Genomic DNA, 17,500 nt, shown 5'->3' with positions numbered 1-17,500 from the left:
TGGCGGCTGACGACGATGGTGACGACGATGGCGATGATGATGATGCAGCAGCCGCTGGTGGCGGGCCGCTTGGTTTCGATGGTGTCAGCGGCATGCGCGCACCAACAGCCTTCGTCACCTCCTCCTGATGGCGCGTACGAAAGGGAGAAGGAGATGGAGAGAGAGAGAGAGAGAGAGAGAGAGAGAGAGAGAGAGAGAGAGAGAGAGAGAGAGAGAGAGAGAGAGAGAGAGAGTGTGTGTGTGTGTGTGTGTGTGTGAGTGTGTGTGCAGTGTTGTGTGCGTGCGGTTTTGTATGTGAGAGAGTGCGTGTGCAAGTGAGTGCGTATTTGTGTGCAAGCGAGTGAGTGTGTTGTCAACAGCGTATCCTGACGGTCGCAGATCAAGGCGCCACACCACATGACACCACGTGGTATCGCATGAGCGGCGCACTGCATGGTTCAATGGGCAAATACCGGTGCGTGGAGGGCAAGGACGGGCGCGGTCGTCTGCGACGACGACACGGACTGATGCAAGAGGGGTGGGGGATAGAAGGGGTGAATGGAGAAAGGGTTTCATGGTGAATCACGGTTTTCGCAAAGCACAAGAACAAGGAGGGAGCTCAACAAGGCTTCCATGCGATTCTCTCTCACTCTCTCACTCTCACACACAAACACACACACACACACACGCAAAAGGCATGGTGCCAACCCACGGATTGCCTTGCACTACCTTGCATGAGAGGCAGGAGACAATGTCGGTGGTGGCGACACAGAACTGCTCCTTGAACGACGGCACGTCGCCGGGGCTGTAGTCGAACACGTGCACAGAGACAAGGAGAATGGTGGCGAGGAGAAAGAGGAGGAGAGAGAAGCAAGTTCGCGTGAGTACGTTGTGGGTACGTGAGACAGAGAGATGTGAACACGATCAAACCAACACCGACCACAGTCTTTCCACACACCCATGCCATGCCATGCCAGCACCACAACCCTTATGCACTCTCTCCTCTGTGAGTGTGATGCGCATGATGATGATGATGATGATGATGATGATGATGATGATGATGATGATGATGACTGGTGTGCTCACGTGTCTGGGGACGAGCGGCGGTGCTGATCCTTGGGCGTCAGCATCGCGGGCGGCACAGACACGTCCTCCACTGGAGAGGTTGGCGGGGGAGGGGAGGGAGGGGGCAGTGGGGCCATGGCGTGAACGAAGCATGGTGGGCGAGGAGGGTGTGCAGAACAAGGAACGTTACAGAGGTAGGAATCACGCATGTTTGAGTCAACACGAGCATCCACACACACACACACACACACACACACGCACACACACACGCGCTCAAACACACACACACACACACACACACACACAACATCACCCTCCACCCTGACATCTCTCATCACGACTCCAATTGCGCTCACGTTGGCTGAAGATGAACGTGAGCCAGGAGCGGATGGTGGAATGAATGTCCTCTTTTCCACCGCCGCTGCTGTTGGGCACAAGGAGCGGCAGGTTCTTCGCCTCAACAGATGTCCGCACGCACCGCAGGAAGTTGGTGGCCTGGCACCAGAGATGTGCGTGCGTGCATGTGGGTGTGTGGGTGTGTGCGTGCGTGCGTGCATGTGTGTGTGTGTGTGTGAGGGGAGAGGAGAGACGAGATGGAGGTCGTTGGGATGTGGGTGCAGGAGGGCAAAGGTGTTGGTGAGGGTTGCATGACCGCAATTAAGAGGGAAGAAGTACAGGAAACCAAGCAAGAGTACGTAAAGCGAGCGCACCTGACACGTCTTTGCTATCTTGGACATCATCTGGAAGAGAAATCCCAGCTCGCACGCAACGCAGTTCTCCTAGATACACAGACACACACATGTTTGCGTGAGCACGTTATGTGAGGACTGGAAGGAAACATTGCAGCAGCTATTCGCGGCACACGCTGCCGAAGGCAGCCCAGTCAGGCGTCCCTCACTCCTTCAAGCAAGCAAGCAAGCAAGCAAGCAAGCAAGCAAGCAAGCAAGCAAGCAAGCAAGCAAGCAAGCAAGCAAACAAGCAAGCAAACAAGCAAGCAAGCAAGCAAGCAAGCAAGCAAGCAAGCAAGCAAACAAACAAAACACAACACACCCCGGCTATGAACACGTTTGCACGCCACCTTATCACAGTGGTGCTGGACGCAGAGGGCGCGGAGCGGGGCGTTGAAGTAAAGGGCCTGCAGGAGGGCATTGCAGTAGGAGTTGGGCACATCGGGCTCAAGCCCGCAATGCGGGGTTCCGTTGTACTTCTCAAAATCAAACCCATCCAGCCCGCGCAGCGTGTACTGCAGTGGTCGTGGCGATGATGATGATGATGATGGTGGTGATGGTGTTGAATAGGAGGGACTCGTAAGGAACAAAGCAAGACGTAAGGGAATGCAGTGCGCATGCGTATGTGTTTTGTGTAAGATACCCGGCCGCAAATACAACATGGAGGCACTTGTGGGCGAACCTTGATGTCGCATTTCCTGTACTGCAGCGGAACAACAGAGTTGCGCTCTGTGAACAGCAGTACAGGCGGACACGTGGGCAGTCGGTGGCGATGTTGGGAGTGAAGGATGATGATGCAGCAAGAAGGGAGAACATTTCATGAGAAACACGAACCGTAACTATCACAGACACAGAACATCAACACCACCACCACCACCATCATCATCTACAGCACCGTCACCACCACCACCACCACCACCACCATCATCATCATCATCTACAGCACCGTCTGCGCGCGTGTGGTCGTCGTATGTCGATCGCCCGTGGTGGTGGCGGTATCCGCGCGGCCGCCGCAGGAACTTGGACGCGTACTGCACCTGATGGCGCAATCGTGGTTGGTAGTGTCATGGCGGTGGTTGGTAGTTGGGAGTTGGTAGTTGGTAGTTGAGTTGAGTGGAGTGGAGTGAATGAGTGTGTGTATGTGTGAGTGAGTGAGTGTGTGTGTATGTGTGTGTGTGTGTGAGTGAGTGAGTGAGTGAGTGAGTGTGTGTGTGTGTGTGTGTGAGTGGGCGTGTGCGTGCGTGCCAAAGTTGTATGTGGGCAGTAGGCTCCTACAGCCCCCAAAGTCAACCATTATCACCACCAGCACTGACCTGGTTAACTCTCCAGTTGAGCAGGTTTGGAGCATATCCAATCATCTGGCCCTGCACCTGCCCATGCTGGCGACGATGATGGTGGTAGTGGTGGTGATTGTTGGGTTGTTGGTCATGCGGTGTGATCATGTGATGTCGTGGTGCGATGTCGATAACAACATGAGGTGACATGTTGAGCATGCATGATACAGCACGGCGACACGAAAAAACACGCGTGCAACCACACTCACAACAGCACCATGACTTGCATTTGCTTCCTTCCAAACACACACACACACCCACACACACACACATCCACACCCACACACCCACACACCCACCCACCCACACACACACACACACACACACACACACATCCACACACACACACACACACACACACACACACACACATGACCCACCCCCCTCCCGCCTCCGGGGCGCAATCAAAACGCACCCCCAGTCGCAGGTTTGCCTGGATTTCTTCTGGAACAGGAATGGGCGGACGCGAAAAGCGCTGTGTTTCAAACTCCCATTCAGAGAGCGCCGTGCTCTGCACCAGCATGAACCCAAGGCTCTAGCAAACCACGGATGGAACACGGGTGGTGAAAGGGGGGTGTGTGGGTAATGGAGGTTGTGTGGACATTTGTGATTGTTACGTGCATGTGTGCATGTGTGCATGTGCCATGTGCGATGTGGTGTGAGAGGGGGAATTCATGGTTGCGCGCGCGTGTGTGCTTGTATGGGCGGGAGAGACGTGAGCCAAACAGGCAAGTCCATGCAGCGAGCCACGGCAAACAAACACATGCCACCACGAGCGCACAATCACGACCGTGTGCACCTTTGAGTAGTCGTCGATGGCGATGTTCGTGTGCGCCTGAAGGTCATTGCGATCCACTGGCGCCGATGACGGTGATGATGGTGGTGGTGATAATGATGGTGGTGGTGTTGACATGGCAGCGTTGGGTTCGCGGTGAAGGTGTCAGTGAACACGCGTGAGCTGGTTCGATGAGTTACAAAGCACACACACACACACACACACACACATAGACAACCCGCTGCCCCTCTGCACCACCACCACGATGACCACCAGCACCACCAGCACCACCAGCAACAGCAGCAGTAGCAGCAGGTGGTGACGTACGGAGCTGGAGGGCCATTGCCGGGGCGAGCGAGACGACAGGGTGCGGCGTGGTCGCAATGACGTGCACAGACCCGCCGCTGTCCGCAACACAAATAATCTGGAGCCAAAGGTGGCAATGATCATTGGTGGTGATGCCATTGGTTGTGGCAATGGTGGCCATTGGTGGTTCAAAAGGACGATAAGTTGGTTTGATGGCAGTGTAGATGGATGTTCAAGGTGTGACCGCACGTCAACAGCGCGTGTGTATCACGGCTGCTGCTGTCATGGTGGTCGTGGTGTGTGTGTGCGTGTGTGTGTGTATGTGTGCGTGTGTGTGTGTGTGTGTGTGTGTGGTGTGTGTGTGTGTGTGTGTGTGTGTGTGTGTGTGTGTGTGTGTGTGTGTGTGTGTGTGTGTGTGTGTGCCTCACCTGTCCCGATGGGGCGACCGCAACGCCTGTGCACCGGGTGTGAGGCATGTTGAGGGGAACGCGTGCACGCACGGCCCCACCGCCACCCCCATCCACCCCGCCAATGACGAGGTGGTGGTGCGCATTGACGGTGATGACCTGCGGCGGTGGCGGTGGCGGTGCTGACGGCAGCGCTTCCTGTGGCCGCACCAGCGCCGCGTGCGTGGCGGGCGGGCCGCGTTGCTGGTGGTGGTGGTGGTGGTGTGGTGTGATGTTAGTGTGGTGGTGGTGGTGGTGTGGGGTGGATGGATGTCAGTGTTTGTTGTTGATTGTGGTGATGAGCCGATACAGTTGAGCTTGTTGCACGAGCAGTGACAGTGTACGCACACGCACACACACTCACACGCACGCACACGCACATGCACACACACACACACACACACACACACACACACACACACAAATACGTACAATCATTGGGTGCCTGGCGTGTTTGTGCTTCACGTCGTACACGCGGACAATGGGGTCGATTTGCCTGCAAGCAACACAACGGCCGTGGCATGCAGTCAACACTTGCCCGCACGCAAACAGATACACGAACAAACAAACAAACAAACAAACAAACAAACAAACAAACAAACAAACAAACAAACAAACAAACAAACAAACAAACAAACAAACAAACAAACAAACAACCACACAAACAGGTGTGCACGCACCCGTCTTTATCTCTGCCAATGGCGAGGAGGATGTTGCCTGCGGACGCCAGGGATTCCACACCGCCCTTAAACGCGTCAAACACGCATACCTCCACCAGCAGCCGGCGGTCGAGCAGCACAACTTTGCCCGCCCGCGTGCCCGCCGCTACAAACCGGTTGGCACACCTGCATCGCGCGCGCCCGGGGGGGGGGGGTTGCATTCAGGTGTGAGAGAGTGGGTGGCGGGGCACACACAGGAGCACCACGTACGAAAGTACACACTGACACATACACTCACACACACATCACATCACATCACATCTCACATCACATCACATCACACATCACACATCACACATCACATTCACATTCACACACATTCACACACACACACACACCCTCTCATACCTGAGGCAGTTGACAGCGCCGTAATCGAGCTCAACCTGCATGGAGACGGTGCCCTGTGCCGCGTCAACCTTCACCACTGTCCCGCCCTCCGTGCCGACGAACATGTTCAGCTGCCAGCCGCACAAACAATGGTGGTAACAGCGACAGTACGCACACGCAATCGTAGACGTAGTGTTGACAGTGGCAGTCACAGTGGTGGTAGTGGTAGTGGTATTGGTGGGTGCAACAGTGGTGAATGTGAAATGTGAATGCATGCACGCAACGAGTAGGTCAGGAGAAGCAATGCGTGTGCGTGCGTGCGTGTATGCATGCAGATCTTGCATGTGATTTCTGACAGCCGCCATTTCTCTCACCGTTCGTGGGGCATCGGTTGCACACGTGATGTTTCGCAGCATGGAGCTCCTTTAAGAGAGGGCATGGTAGTATGGCGTGTGCGTATGGGTAAATGTGTGTGCGTGTCAGCATGTGTGGGAGAGTGTGAATGTGTGTGAGACAAAGACAGCCAAGTGCACCGCTCCTACGAATTTCATCCAATCCCCGTTTTCCCTCCCAAACACGCACACACACACGCACACGCACACACACACACACATACACACCGCATTCTCAACGTACGAGATGGACTGGAGAAGAAGGCTGCCTTGTTGGTGCACGTCAATCGCGGATGTGCGAACTACACACACCACGCTTCCTTTGGGCACCAGCTGCGGTTGTTGGTGTTGTCATCAACATGGACATGCAAGCACGCAGGGTTGTAGATAACGTGCGTGTAAGAAGCGTGAACACTCACACAATGAATGCCGTTCACACCTCCAAGGTATGCAGTGCAGGTAGAATGCAGGCGGTTACAAGACACCGCCAACGCCAACACCAATACCACCGCTAACGCCAACGCCAACGCCAGCGCCACAACTCACGTCCACAATCTCATCCTCGACGGAGAGGTGCCACGCAGAAAACTTGAGCCCGTAGGGCAGCTCATACGATGCGATGTATCCCTGAAAAGCACAGAGACCATGCATGTGAGGGATGCCCGTCTCGATCAGTCGAACGAATACAACGAGGATCACACTGCCAGCACACGCAGGCCCATGTCGACGGTTGCAGGAAAAGTCACGCAACAGGCGCCATCTCAGCTGTGACGAAGATGACACGCTCGTCTGCTCGCCTACGCCTTCGTACCTCCCTGGACACGACCCAATACAGTGTGGAGGCTTCATCAAAGGCCGCAGCCACAATGGGCAGGGTCCGAGGCGAATGCGCCAGCTTCAGTATGGGGTGTGGGATGCGCGTTTGCGAATGGGTGCTGTGAGGGTGATGGACAACATCCACAAACTCTGCTGACAACAAAAGCAAACAAACAAACAAACAAACAAACAAACAAACAAGACAAGCAGCAACATTGTGCGTCCGTGTGTCTGTCTGTGCCTTCAACCACAGCCAGGATCACAACCGCAGCCACACCCGCAGCCACGGTCATGACCACGAACACAAACACGGGCCAGTGCAGCCGCACCAACCAACCCACCAAGTTGATTTGCTGCGGCACAACCGCCATATCGCTTGGTTCTTCCTGTTCTGCTTCAGTGCGGAAAATTACATGAAGTTATGGCCATTCTTCACAACAGCACAGGACCGGAAAGAAGGAAAAGGTCTTGCTTGTAAATGAGCCAACAGCAGGCAGCCCGGACGACAGTGTGCATCCACCCACCCACGCACTCACCCACGCACGAGGAGCAAAGGACACACCCAACACCCCACGCCCAACACGTACGCACGCATGCGGGGTCGCGTGCAGCAGCCACTGCTGCTGCTGCTGCTGCAAATAGCGGTGATAGCAGTGGCAGCTGCCGCTTGTTGTGTGCCCGGTGTCCAGGCACTGGGCACGAAAGGTCCGTCGCCCGCGGTTGCATTCATGTTCAACACTGGCTCGGACACGGACGCCATCACTGGCCTCGGCGGCACTTACAGCGGCCAGGCGCAGCTCGGCCATGGCGGCATCCACTTCACGGCGTCCGGCGAGGACTATTTTACCTCAGGTGCGAAGAAGCAGTTGCAGACAGGAAGAGAAGGAAGTTGTCATGCGCGTACATGTGTGCGTATGATTGTGTACGCGTGTGCAGTTGTGTATATGCAGAAATGTACGCCAATCTCGGCTTCAAACGCGGTCACATCACGCAACGTCTCCATCAAACTGCGTGGTGGTGTATTCCTTTGGCAGATGTGCTGCCGTTTGACATGCCGGCTGAAAAGACCCTGGAAGTGTGGGTCAGGCTGGACGACCTCAACCAGCGGGCCGGCGGCGCCCTGTCAGTGCAGTCTGCAGACGGCTCACGCTACGACGGGTACGTACACGTGTGTGTTTATTTGAGTGGAGGAGGCAAGGAGTTGCTGCTGCTGTGTGCGGGATGCTGTGTGAGGGCTGCTGTGTGAGGCATGCTCACTGCTCGCGCAGGCTGTGAACATTGTTGCTCTTCTGCACGTGTGGCCGTGAACTTGTCCTCAACCGATGCGTTTTGCGGGCGTGCTTGCGTTGCACCTGTAGCATCGTGTATGCTGAGCTGGCTCCCTTTATCTGGGAAACCGGCAGCGAATGGGGCGAGCGCTCCCTTGACGTACGTGAACAAGAGATCATTTCGTGTGTGCGTGTGCGTGCGTGTGCGTGCGTGTGTGCGTGCGTGTGCGCAGGTGTCGTTGTTCAAGTGCTCACATCCTTCCTCATCCGTCATGACGTCGTTACAACATCACACACACAACGCACAACGCACACGTGTCCACGTCTGTCGTGTTGACCAACAGGCTGGGGAGGTTCCGTCTCCACCAGAGCGGGCGGCAGCCGGTGCACACGTGCACATTGTGGCAACATACAGCGCCGATGGCTACATCACGGTAATCGTTACGGTGCTTGTGTGTGTGTGTGTGTTTGTGTGGAGGGGGGCGGTGTACATGATTTGCGTACCTGTCTTCTCCTCCGTGTGTGTACGTGTGGGCAAATGAGTGTTCTATGTGGCGTGGACGTGTGTGAGCGTGCCATGTGCACATGTGCGTGTATGTGTGTGTGTGTGTGTGTGTGTGCTGCTTGCTGTTGCTGCGCTCTGGTCGTGCTGATAGCTGTATGCATCAACCCATCGTCACTCGCCGTTTTGTTGTCTCGTTGACAGATTTACCGCAACGGCCGCGTGTACGTGCCACGCTACAGGAAGGGTGAGGCAACACACGTGTGACATAACGTGTCTTGTGCGTCTTGCTGTTTGAACAACGGATTTGACGTGTTGATCATGAAAGCGGGTTTCCTGAGAATGATGCAATGCCATGGCGTTTTCACTCTCGCATTCACTCATTCACTCATGTTCAAGAAACGCTCCACCAGCCCCACCCCTCTGCCCTCACTCATCAAACGCCAACACACCAACGTCACCATGCCGACCACACCACAACGCAACACCATCCACCACCAACCAGCGCCTGCTGCGGCCTTTGACAAGTCGGACGCCCGCATCACGCTCGGCGCGCGCCACGTGCAGTTTGGTGCGTTGCCATGGCGTAAACGTGTCAACCAGGCTTTGGGGTGGTGTGGTGTGCGAATGTTCGTGTGTGTGAATGTGTGTGTGTGTGTATGTGTGCGTGTGTGCGAATGTATGTGTGTGTGTGAGTGTAATTGTGTTAGCTCTGTACACAACTGAAGGGCGGGGGGAGGCATGAGAGGGGTGAGAGGGGTTGACTGTGGTATGATGAGTCACATTGTGTAGCCAGGTATGAGGCCAGCGGCACACACACACACACACACACACACACACACACACACACACACACACACACACACACACACACACACACACACACACACGCACTGCTGTTGTGACGAATTTCACATCGCTGCTCAACGCCGTTGCCATTACAGGCCAGCAAGTGTGGGGGCAGCTGAAGGGGCATGTGGAGTGCGCGCGTGTGTACACGTCCACCCTGACGCAAGAGCAGATCCAGCAGTCCTTCTCAACACGCTGCCACAGAGGTACAAATGTGTGTGTGGGTGTGTGTGTGTTGCAGATGTGCGTTGCAGTGTGTGCATGTGTTTGTGTTGCAGTGTGAATGTGTGCATGTGTTTGTGTTGCAGTGTGAGTGTGTGCATGTGTTTGTGTTGCAGTGTGAGTGTGTACATGTGTTTGTATTGCGGTGTGTTGCAGTGTGTGTGTGTAGTGGCATGTGCGTATCATGACGCTTGGTGATGAATCACACCGAGTTGTTTAGCCATTTACTCTTGCACTTACACCAACTCTTGTTCTCAAACACACATGCGCACACGCATGCACATAGTGAATCCATTTGACTTTGTGGAGGCTGGTACGTTTGAAGGGCTGGCGCCCACGAACGTCACCTCCACCCCGGCCGTCACACCCTGGTCGAAAGTTTCCCCATTTGGAAAGTGGAGCGCTCTCTGGACGGACGGCAGCGCCGGTCTTCCCGCCCTCGTCGTCAACACCCCAGCCCAGTTTGCGCAGGTCTGCTGTGTGGTTTGTGCACGCGTAGCTGTGTATTTGTGTGCACGCGTGTGTGTTTGTAGTTGTTTGTGTTTGTGTGCATGTTTTGTTGCGTTGTGTGGTGACTCTTTGTGGGTGCTTCGACAACAACAGTCATCCCACCACTCGCCCCCACTCACCTACCACCACCACCACCATCATCATCATCATCATCATCATCATCATCATCATCATCATCATCATCATCATCATCACAACAACGATGCCACTGCAGGGCGTGACGGCGGCTGCGCTGCACGTGCCTTGCTCCTCGCCCGGATTCTCTGGAATCAAGCAGACAATCGCCACAGAACGTGGGCACACGCACACACACACACGCACACACACGCAGCTGTGTTTGGGGTGATGTGGGAGCTGATTGTGTATTGTAGTGTGAGAAGGGGTTCCTTCCTTGTCTTGTTTCATCGTTGTACTCCACTGCACAATCACCACCACCACCATGACCACCATGCCCAACTCACCACCATTACCACCACGACCATTACCACCACGACCATTACCATGGCCGCACCACCAAATCATCACGTGAGCAGCCGGCCACCGCTACTCGCTGTCGTTCATCGCCGCCGTTGACGCTGCGGATATGAGCACGAGCATTCAGTCCGCGTTCCAGCAGTACGCGATCGTCACAGCAGGCAGCATGCGACAGGGTGCGGTGCACGTGTGTGTGTGTTTGGGTTTGTGCGTGTGTGTGCGTGTGTGCGTGTGTGCGTGCGTGTGCACGTATGTGTGTGTGTGCGTGTGTGTGTGCGCACATATATGTGTGTGTGTGTGGCGTCATGTAGTGACGTGAGTTGTATGTCTATTGCATCGCCCCTGACACCGCGCGGAGGTGCACCACCCCATGAATTTGTTTCCACACCACCACCACCATCATCCCCATCATCCCCATCATCCCCATCATCACCATCATCACCATCATCACCATCATCCCCATCATCACCATCATCACCATCATCACCATCATCACCATCATCACCATCATCACCATCTCGTGGCCACCACCTCCCACCATTCATGCCATTGCCTGCCCGTGTCTCGTGCAGTGTTTCGCCCCACGTACTCTGCTGTGGGCGGCCGGGCGTCGTGGTCGCGCTTTCGCTTCACGTTCGATGCGACGGACACGACCACGCACGTCGCCTTTCACGCCGAGCAGGCAAACTGCATCATGGTACGCTGCTCCGTGTGTGTGTGTTTGTGTGTGCGTGTGTGTGTGTGTGTGTGTGTGCGTGTGTGTGCGTGTGTGCGTGTGTGTGTGTGTGTGTTGTGTGTTGTGAATATATGCTTGGGAGTGCGGGAGTGTGTGCATGACCGAAACTTGTGTCCTCATCCACTGTTGAGAGAACCGTTTCGAGTTACTGTGCGTCCGTGATTGCCAACCGTTTGCTCTCCCATTCATGCTAGCAAATGGCCCCACAACACACACACACACTCACTCACTCACACACACACACACACACACACACACACACACACACACACACACACACACACACACACACACACACACACACACACACACACACACACACACACACACACACACTCTCTCTCTCTCTCTCTCTCTCTCTTGCCAGGTGGACAATGTGCGTGTCGTGCAGGTGTTTGACGGCGACAACCTTGTTCTTGACGGCGGATTCGAGGAGGCCGCAGTCGAGGTGAGGGAGAACGTGGCTCGGGGGTCGCTGTCGATTTGACGTGCAGATGGTGATGCTGTTGTTGTCACTGTGGCATTTGTGAGTGAAGTTCGTGTTGTTGTCTCTGTTTTGTTGTGTTGTTGTTTAGTTGTTATGCACACCTTGTTGAATCATGTGCGCCTGCTTAGCAAGCTTCTGTCTTTCCTACTGCTCACCACGCCCGTGTTCTTCCCGTTCTTTCTTCTTGTCTTCTTTTTCCTCTGCCCCTTCCCCCCCTTCCTTTTTGCTGTCCCACTCTCCCCCCTTTCCTTCTCCCACATCACCAGCTCGGTGTCCCTTACGAGAGTCTCGATGCCACCGACGCCTCCTCTGACGCAACTCCGGGCCAGGCGCTCGCCCACTGGACGGTTTCTCCGGTACGCGCGCAAGCCACGTGTTGATGCCACGGCATCAGACAACCAGAAACAAACCCCAAGCGCACGCTCATCCTCGTTTCTTCTTCCTGTCACTTATCTTACATCTCATTCCGCCGCTGCCACCACCACCGCCACCACCATCATCACAATCACCACATTCAACCATCACACCCCCATTCGCTCCGCTCTCGTTGTCACGCATTCTCTCACCCCAAATCCATCACCGCAATCAACCACCACCACCACCACCACCACCACCACCACTGCCATCATTACTACCATCACCACCAGTCCTCCGGCTCCAAGCCAGCTGTCCTTCGGCCGTCCATTCCGTTTGGGACATCGTCTTGGGCACTCTCCCTCCATGGACAAGCCTGCACTGCCTCGCAGTTTGCCGAAGTGTTTCAGGTCATCCCAACTATGCCAGGCGCCACATACGCCGTTTCGTTCGGCATCATGAACAGGCGCGTGGTGGACAACATGTCCGCTAACACATCTACGGCGTCCATTTCCGTTTCGTTTGGGAGTCTGAGCCAGGCCCAATTCTTCACGCGGCGTGGACAGGCACACGGCCACTTCACAACCAGAGCAACAGCCACCACACACGCAACCACGTGCGTTGAGTCGGGAACATGTCCACGGCAGTGAATGTGAATGCAAGGGGTGATGTGCTCGTGTGTGTGTGTGTGTGTGTGTGTGTGTGTGTGTGTGTGTGTGTGTGTGTGTGTGTGTGTGAACGTGGATACATGCTTGCAAACCGCCCGTTGCTGACGCACACGCCTCTCACTTCGCTCTGATTCACATCAAATCACAACCACAATCACCACATTACTCACTCGCTCACTCTATCACGCGATAGGCTGCGGCTCGCGGCCCCAGCGTCGTCGTGTGTTCTCGTGGATTACGTGCACATCCGCCCGCTCACCGCCGCGCCTGTCAACATGGTCTCTGGCGGCGACTTTGAGGTGAGCAGATGCAATGATGGTGGTGATGGTGATGGGTATGGTGGTGATGGTGGTGATGGTGATGGTGATGGGTATGGTGGTGATGGTGATGATGATAATGGTAATGGTGGTGGTGATGGTGGTGGTGGTGATGGTGGCGGTGATGATGGTGATGATGATGATGATGATGATAATGATGGTGATGATGATGATGATGATGGTGATGATGATGATGATGATGGTGGTGGTGGTGATGATGATGATGGTGGTGGTGGTAATGATGATGATGATGATGATGATGATGATGATGATGATGATGATGATGATGATGATGATGATGATGCTTTGCTGCTACAATCGTTTTGCCCTCGACGTGACCCCGTCGTGATTGCATTCATCCTCACCACCTTTTACTTCCACCCAACCTTCCCCCTCCCCCACCTTCAACGCCCCCGGCCCTCTCTCTCCAACCTCGCCGCAGGTGCCTGCACTCCCCATCGGCGATGATGGAACCACGCGCCAGCAGCAGCAGGAGACGACATCGCCCCTCCCGCCCGATTCCCAGTGGTCGTCTGATCGCGGTGTCATTACCGGTCCGACGAGCAGTGGTGGCGGCGCCGCTGTTGGCGCACAGAACTACCGTCTGCAGCAGCTGTGCACCACAGCAGGGACCATCAAGCAGGTTCACGCATTCGTTTGTGTGTGTGTTGCGTGTATGTGTGTTGCGTATTGCGTGTGTGTATGTGTGTTGTGTTTGTGTGTGTGTGTGTGTGTGTGTGTGTGTGTGTGTGTGTGTGTGTGTGTGTGTGTGTGTGTGTGTGTGTGTGTTGTGTGATATGTGGGAGTGCCTTCCTCGCACGCCATCCTTCTTTGAACATTCAACCATCACCGCCACCACCACCACCACCACCACCATCATCATCATCATCATCAACAACAAACATAACACCAATCATGATGATCATCATCACCATTGCTAGGTGCTGCCCACGGTGGCTGGCGTTCACTATCAGCTCTCGTTCTTCGCCCGCGCCAACGCTGCTGCACAGCTCGATGTGGTGTCGGGAACTGTCGCCTTTGCTTCGTACGTGATGCGTGACACTCCACATGTGTGCGTGTGCGTGTATGTGTGCGTGCGTGTGTGCGTGTGTGCGTGTATGTGCGTGTGTGTCTTTATTTGTCTGCTGCTCAGCCCAGTGTCTGGTTCACTTTGCCAGTTGTCCACTATCAATCGTGATCTACCGTCACGTCCTCACGTTTCTCTTCGTCATTGCCATGACACACACACATATTCACACACACACACACACGCGTATTTGCACACACACACACACTCACACGCGTATTCGCACACACACTCTCTCATACAAACACATATTCGCACACACGCACACACGTATTCGTTCACACACACACACACACTCACACACACACAACACACACACGATCGTAGCTTGGTTGACACGTTTACGCTTGAGTCGCCTCGTCTGAGCGCGAGCGCGTATTCAGACTGGGTTCCGTTTTCCTTCACGGTGGTCGCTGATGAAGACAGCGAATCGATCGTGTTCCATGCACAGGCCCAGCACTGCATTGAGGTGGGAGATCAGATGGGGAGAGGGTAGCGGGGTGAAGTGAAGTGTTTGAGAGGAGATGTAGATGGCTGTGGTGGTGGTGGTGTGGTGTGTCGTTGTCGCCATCGTCGTTGTTGTTGCTGCTGTTATTGCATTGAATGCCGATGTGTTTTCACGGGTGGAAGCGTGGACTGCGCAGTTTGTCGTTGCGTTGCTGGCTTGGCTGGTGGCTTGGTTGGTGACTGCGTGTCGATGGATGTCTTCATTTGCGTGTGCACTACAACCCCAATGCAACCCCGTCCACCAAGCACACGTCTCAACTGCCATCATGCGTCACCTTGACTGCTCATCTAGCTCGATGGCATCAGTGTTTTCCCAATTGCTCCGCGCAACCTCTCAGTCCCAGATGGTATATCCGTGCAACGACACTACTTACATGCATATGCACACCCACCCACCCACACGCACACACACACACACACACACGCACGCACACACGCACAACTTGTCTCATCGTCGTCACTAATCCCCATTTCTGCCCCCTCATATCATCACCACCACCATCGCCAACCAGCTGCCGGGTACCCCGTGTATGTGTCCACCGCGAGTGCCGTGACGTTTGCCGAGTTGGAGGATGCGTGTGCCGCTCTCAACGCGGTTCCCGCCGTCATCACCAACGACGCGGACTTTGAGGTACCGCCCTGCTGTGTCGTGCCCTGCTGAAAACAGGAGTGGGGTGATGCGCCAGCACTCACATGCACTCACGCACATGCCACGCTTGTCCCTCACACATGCCATCACCATCACCACCACCACCACGACAACGTTGGTCATGTTGCACAGGCCGCCGCTGACGCCTGCGCGTCGTTCTGTTACGTCGCGTACACACGTGCGTCCGCCAACAACGAATGGATGTGGGCTGGTGACGACGACAATACGTACACAAATTGGGCTTATGGTGACAACACGCAGGTTCGTTGCTGTCTGTGCTCTGGCTTGTGCGCTGCAAATGTGCGTTTTTGCGCTCTCGTCTGTCCTGATTTGCGCTGAAGTGCGATGGTTGAGGCCACCGAGATCCGTCATTCATTCACACACACACACACACACACCACACACACACACGCACACACACACACACACACGCCATACACACCATACACACAAAACACACACACACCATACACACAAAACACACACACACACACCATACACACAAAACACACACACACGCCATACACACCACACACATACATTGCGCCCTCAGTTTGATGTGGACGACCTGGTTGCGGCTGTTGCTGCTGGTCGAAGCGGCCTCGTTCCCGCCGGCGACGGCGACAACGCAATCGCGGGCCTCTGCACCAGATACACAGGTGCAGTGGCGGTGGTGGTTGTGCTGTTGTGGTGGTTGTGCTGTTGTGGTGGTGCGCTGTTGTGGTGGTGCTGTTGTGGCGTGGTTGTGGTGGTGTGCTGTTGTGGTGGTGCTGTTGTGGTGTTGTGGTGTTGTGCTGTTGTGGCGTGTTGTTGGATGTCTGCTTGTCATACGCATGCGTGCGTTTCCATTTGTGCGGTTGTTCTCTGTCAACCACATACACTCGCAACCTCCTCCATACGCCATCACAAGATCCACCATACACCATCACAGCAACGCGCCGTACCCCTTGCTCCAACTCACCACCATCCCATCCCGCCCAATGCATCAACTTCAGACTTCCGTGCATGGGCCGGCGTGTGGAGCGTGGTCTTCGGCTCGCGCGCGCTGACGACAGACATTGCCATCGACGGGTCTGCGCGTGTGTGCGCAATCACCAGTGGCAGCGGCGGAACGCAGGACCAGACGTGCACCAATGCGGCCATTTCGCTCGTGCGCGTGGATGGCTTCAACGACTACTACCGCATTGAGCAGACGGGCGGAACAGCAGCAGAGGCGGAGGAGCGCATTGAACTCTCAGCGGATGGCACCACCCTCACCTACCACACGTGGGTCACGTGGCCACATGTGTGTCCGTGTGTGTTTGGGTGGTGATGATGTTGTTGCTGCTGCTGTTGTTGTTGTAACAGCGGTTTCTTTTCGCTTGTAACTTGAAGTTGTGGATGGGGGCAAGGACGCGCACGCCATGAACCATCACACACACACACACACACACGCACACACAAGCATAATACACATACACACACATACACACATACACACATACTCCACATACACACACAAACACACATACATACGAACGCATACGCTCTCTCTCTCCCACACACACACACACACACACACCATGATTTCACACACACACACACACACACTCATGCATACACAATTTCACACTCACTCACACATACACGCACGCCTTATCAGGTTGAACACGACGACTGGGCGGTTTGTGGAGCACGGCGTGGGGACGCGTGTGTTGACCTGCCCAGGCACCATTGACAACTTGGATCCAAATGCGGTTGCATCATGTCCTCTAAACGTTCAACCGAGCGCCCCAACCGCCGCCTGCCGCGCCATGTGCAAGAACGGCTTCATTGCCAGCACGAACACGTCGACAAGGTTCACGTGCACCAGCAAGCAAGGATCATCCATGGAGGAAGTGGCGTTTTGGTCCGGAAACCTCGAATGTGTCAGCACATTTGAAGAAGTGCAAAACGTCACCATTCCCTTTGCCACCTCTGCCGCAACAGACATTGACAACCTGT

General features: G+C 55.1%; 2 protein-coding genes across 2 annotated transcripts in view; one reads left to right on the top strand and one right to left on the bottom strand.

The window, feature by feature from the left end:
* PTSG_10483 (uncharacterized protein) overlaps window positions 1-7,351 on the bottom strand; it is a gene marked incomplete at its 3' end in the record, with an annotated part of 10,210 nt that extends 2,859 nt beyond the window's left edge. The window contains exons 1-22 of the mRNA XM_004988806.1: window positions 7,229-7,351; window positions 6,883-6,966; window positions 6,618-6,698; window positions 6,316-6,404; window positions 6,054-6,102; window positions 5,701-5,810; window positions 5,314-5,478; window positions 5,066-5,129; window positions 4,616-4,837; window positions 4,209-4,305; window positions 3,906-3,961; window positions 3,522-3,641; window positions 3,086-3,151; window positions 2,719-2,809; window positions 2,455-2,501; window positions 2,123-2,287; window positions 1,755-1,823; window positions 1,401-1,539; window positions 1,066-1,135; window positions 709-784; window positions 453-503; window positions 1-124 (exon numbers count right to left, since the gene is read on the bottom strand). The exon at window positions 1-124 is cut by the window's left edge and continues 239 nt beyond it. Of these exons, the coding sequence (XP_004988863.1) occupies window positions 1-124; window positions 453-503; window positions 709-784; window positions 1,066-1,135; window positions 1,401-1,539; window positions 1,755-1,823; window positions 2,123-2,287; window positions 2,455-2,501; window positions 2,719-2,809; window positions 3,086-3,151; window positions 3,522-3,641; window positions 3,906-3,961; window positions 4,209-4,305; window positions 4,616-4,837; window positions 5,066-5,129; window positions 5,314-5,478; window positions 5,701-5,810; window positions 6,054-6,102; window positions 6,316-6,404; window positions 6,618-6,698; window positions 6,883-6,966; window positions 7,229-7,258 (2,065 nt within the window). The 5' untranslated portion in view covers window positions 7,259-7,351. The remainder of the gene's footprint in view (window positions 125-452; window positions 504-708; window positions 785-1,065; window positions 1,136-1,400; window positions 1,540-1,754; window positions 1,824-2,122; window positions 2,288-2,454; window positions 2,502-2,718; window positions 2,810-3,085; window positions 3,152-3,521; window positions 3,642-3,905; window positions 3,962-4,208; window positions 4,306-4,615; window positions 4,838-5,065; window positions 5,130-5,313; window positions 5,479-5,700; window positions 5,811-6,053; window positions 6,103-6,315; window positions 6,405-6,617; window positions 6,699-6,882; window positions 6,967-7,228) is intronic.
* PTSG_10482 (uncharacterized protein) overlaps window positions 7,328-17,500 on the top strand; it is a 23,315-nt gene continuing 13,142 nt past the window's right edge. The window contains exons 1-24 of the mRNA XM_004988805.1: window positions 7,328-7,739; window positions 7,922-8,045; window positions 8,246-8,315; window positions 8,500-8,589; window positions 8,862-8,904; window positions 9,163-9,228; window positions 9,602-9,712; window positions 10,015-10,199; window positions 10,453-10,531; window positions 10,772-10,888; window positions 11,285-11,409; window positions 11,816-11,896; window positions 12,202-12,291; window positions 12,583-12,905; window positions 13,151-13,256; window positions 13,717-13,917; window positions 14,216-14,319; window positions 14,689-14,830; window positions 15,161-15,215; window positions 15,381-15,499; window positions 15,650-15,778; window positions 16,071-16,176; window positions 16,513-16,783; window positions 17,160-17,498. Coding sequence (XP_004988862.1) covers window positions 7,481-7,739; window positions 7,922-8,045; window positions 8,246-8,315; window positions 8,500-8,589; window positions 8,862-8,904; window positions 9,163-9,228; window positions 9,602-9,712; window positions 10,015-10,199; window positions 10,453-10,531; window positions 10,772-10,888; window positions 11,285-11,409; window positions 11,816-11,896; window positions 12,202-12,291; window positions 12,583-12,905; window positions 13,151-13,256; window positions 13,717-13,917; window positions 14,216-14,319; window positions 14,689-14,830; window positions 15,161-15,215; window positions 15,381-15,499; window positions 15,650-15,778; window positions 16,071-16,176; window positions 16,513-16,783; window positions 17,160-17,498 — 3,335 coding nt within the window. The 5' untranslated portion in view covers window positions 7,328-7,480. The remainder of the gene's footprint in view (window positions 7,740-7,921; window positions 8,046-8,245; window positions 8,316-8,499; window positions 8,590-8,861; window positions 8,905-9,162; window positions 9,229-9,601; window positions 9,713-10,014; window positions 10,200-10,452; window positions 10,532-10,771; window positions 10,889-11,284; window positions 11,410-11,815; window positions 11,897-12,201; window positions 12,292-12,582; window positions 12,906-13,150; window positions 13,257-13,716; window positions 13,918-14,215; window positions 14,320-14,688; window positions 14,831-15,160; window positions 15,216-15,380; window positions 15,500-15,649; window positions 15,779-16,070; window positions 16,177-16,512; window positions 16,784-17,159; window positions 17,499-17,500) is intronic.

This window comes from Salpingoeca rosetta, assembly GCF_000188695.1.
Source record: "Salpingoeca rosetta unplaced genomic scaffold supercont1.33, whole genome shotgun sequence".
NCBI classification, from domain to species: Eukaryota; class Choanoflagellata; order Craspedida; family Salpingoecidae; genus Salpingoeca; species Salpingoeca rosetta.
Note: the sequence above shows the minus strand (reverse complement) of the source record. Positions and strands in the feature narration are given on the sequence as shown.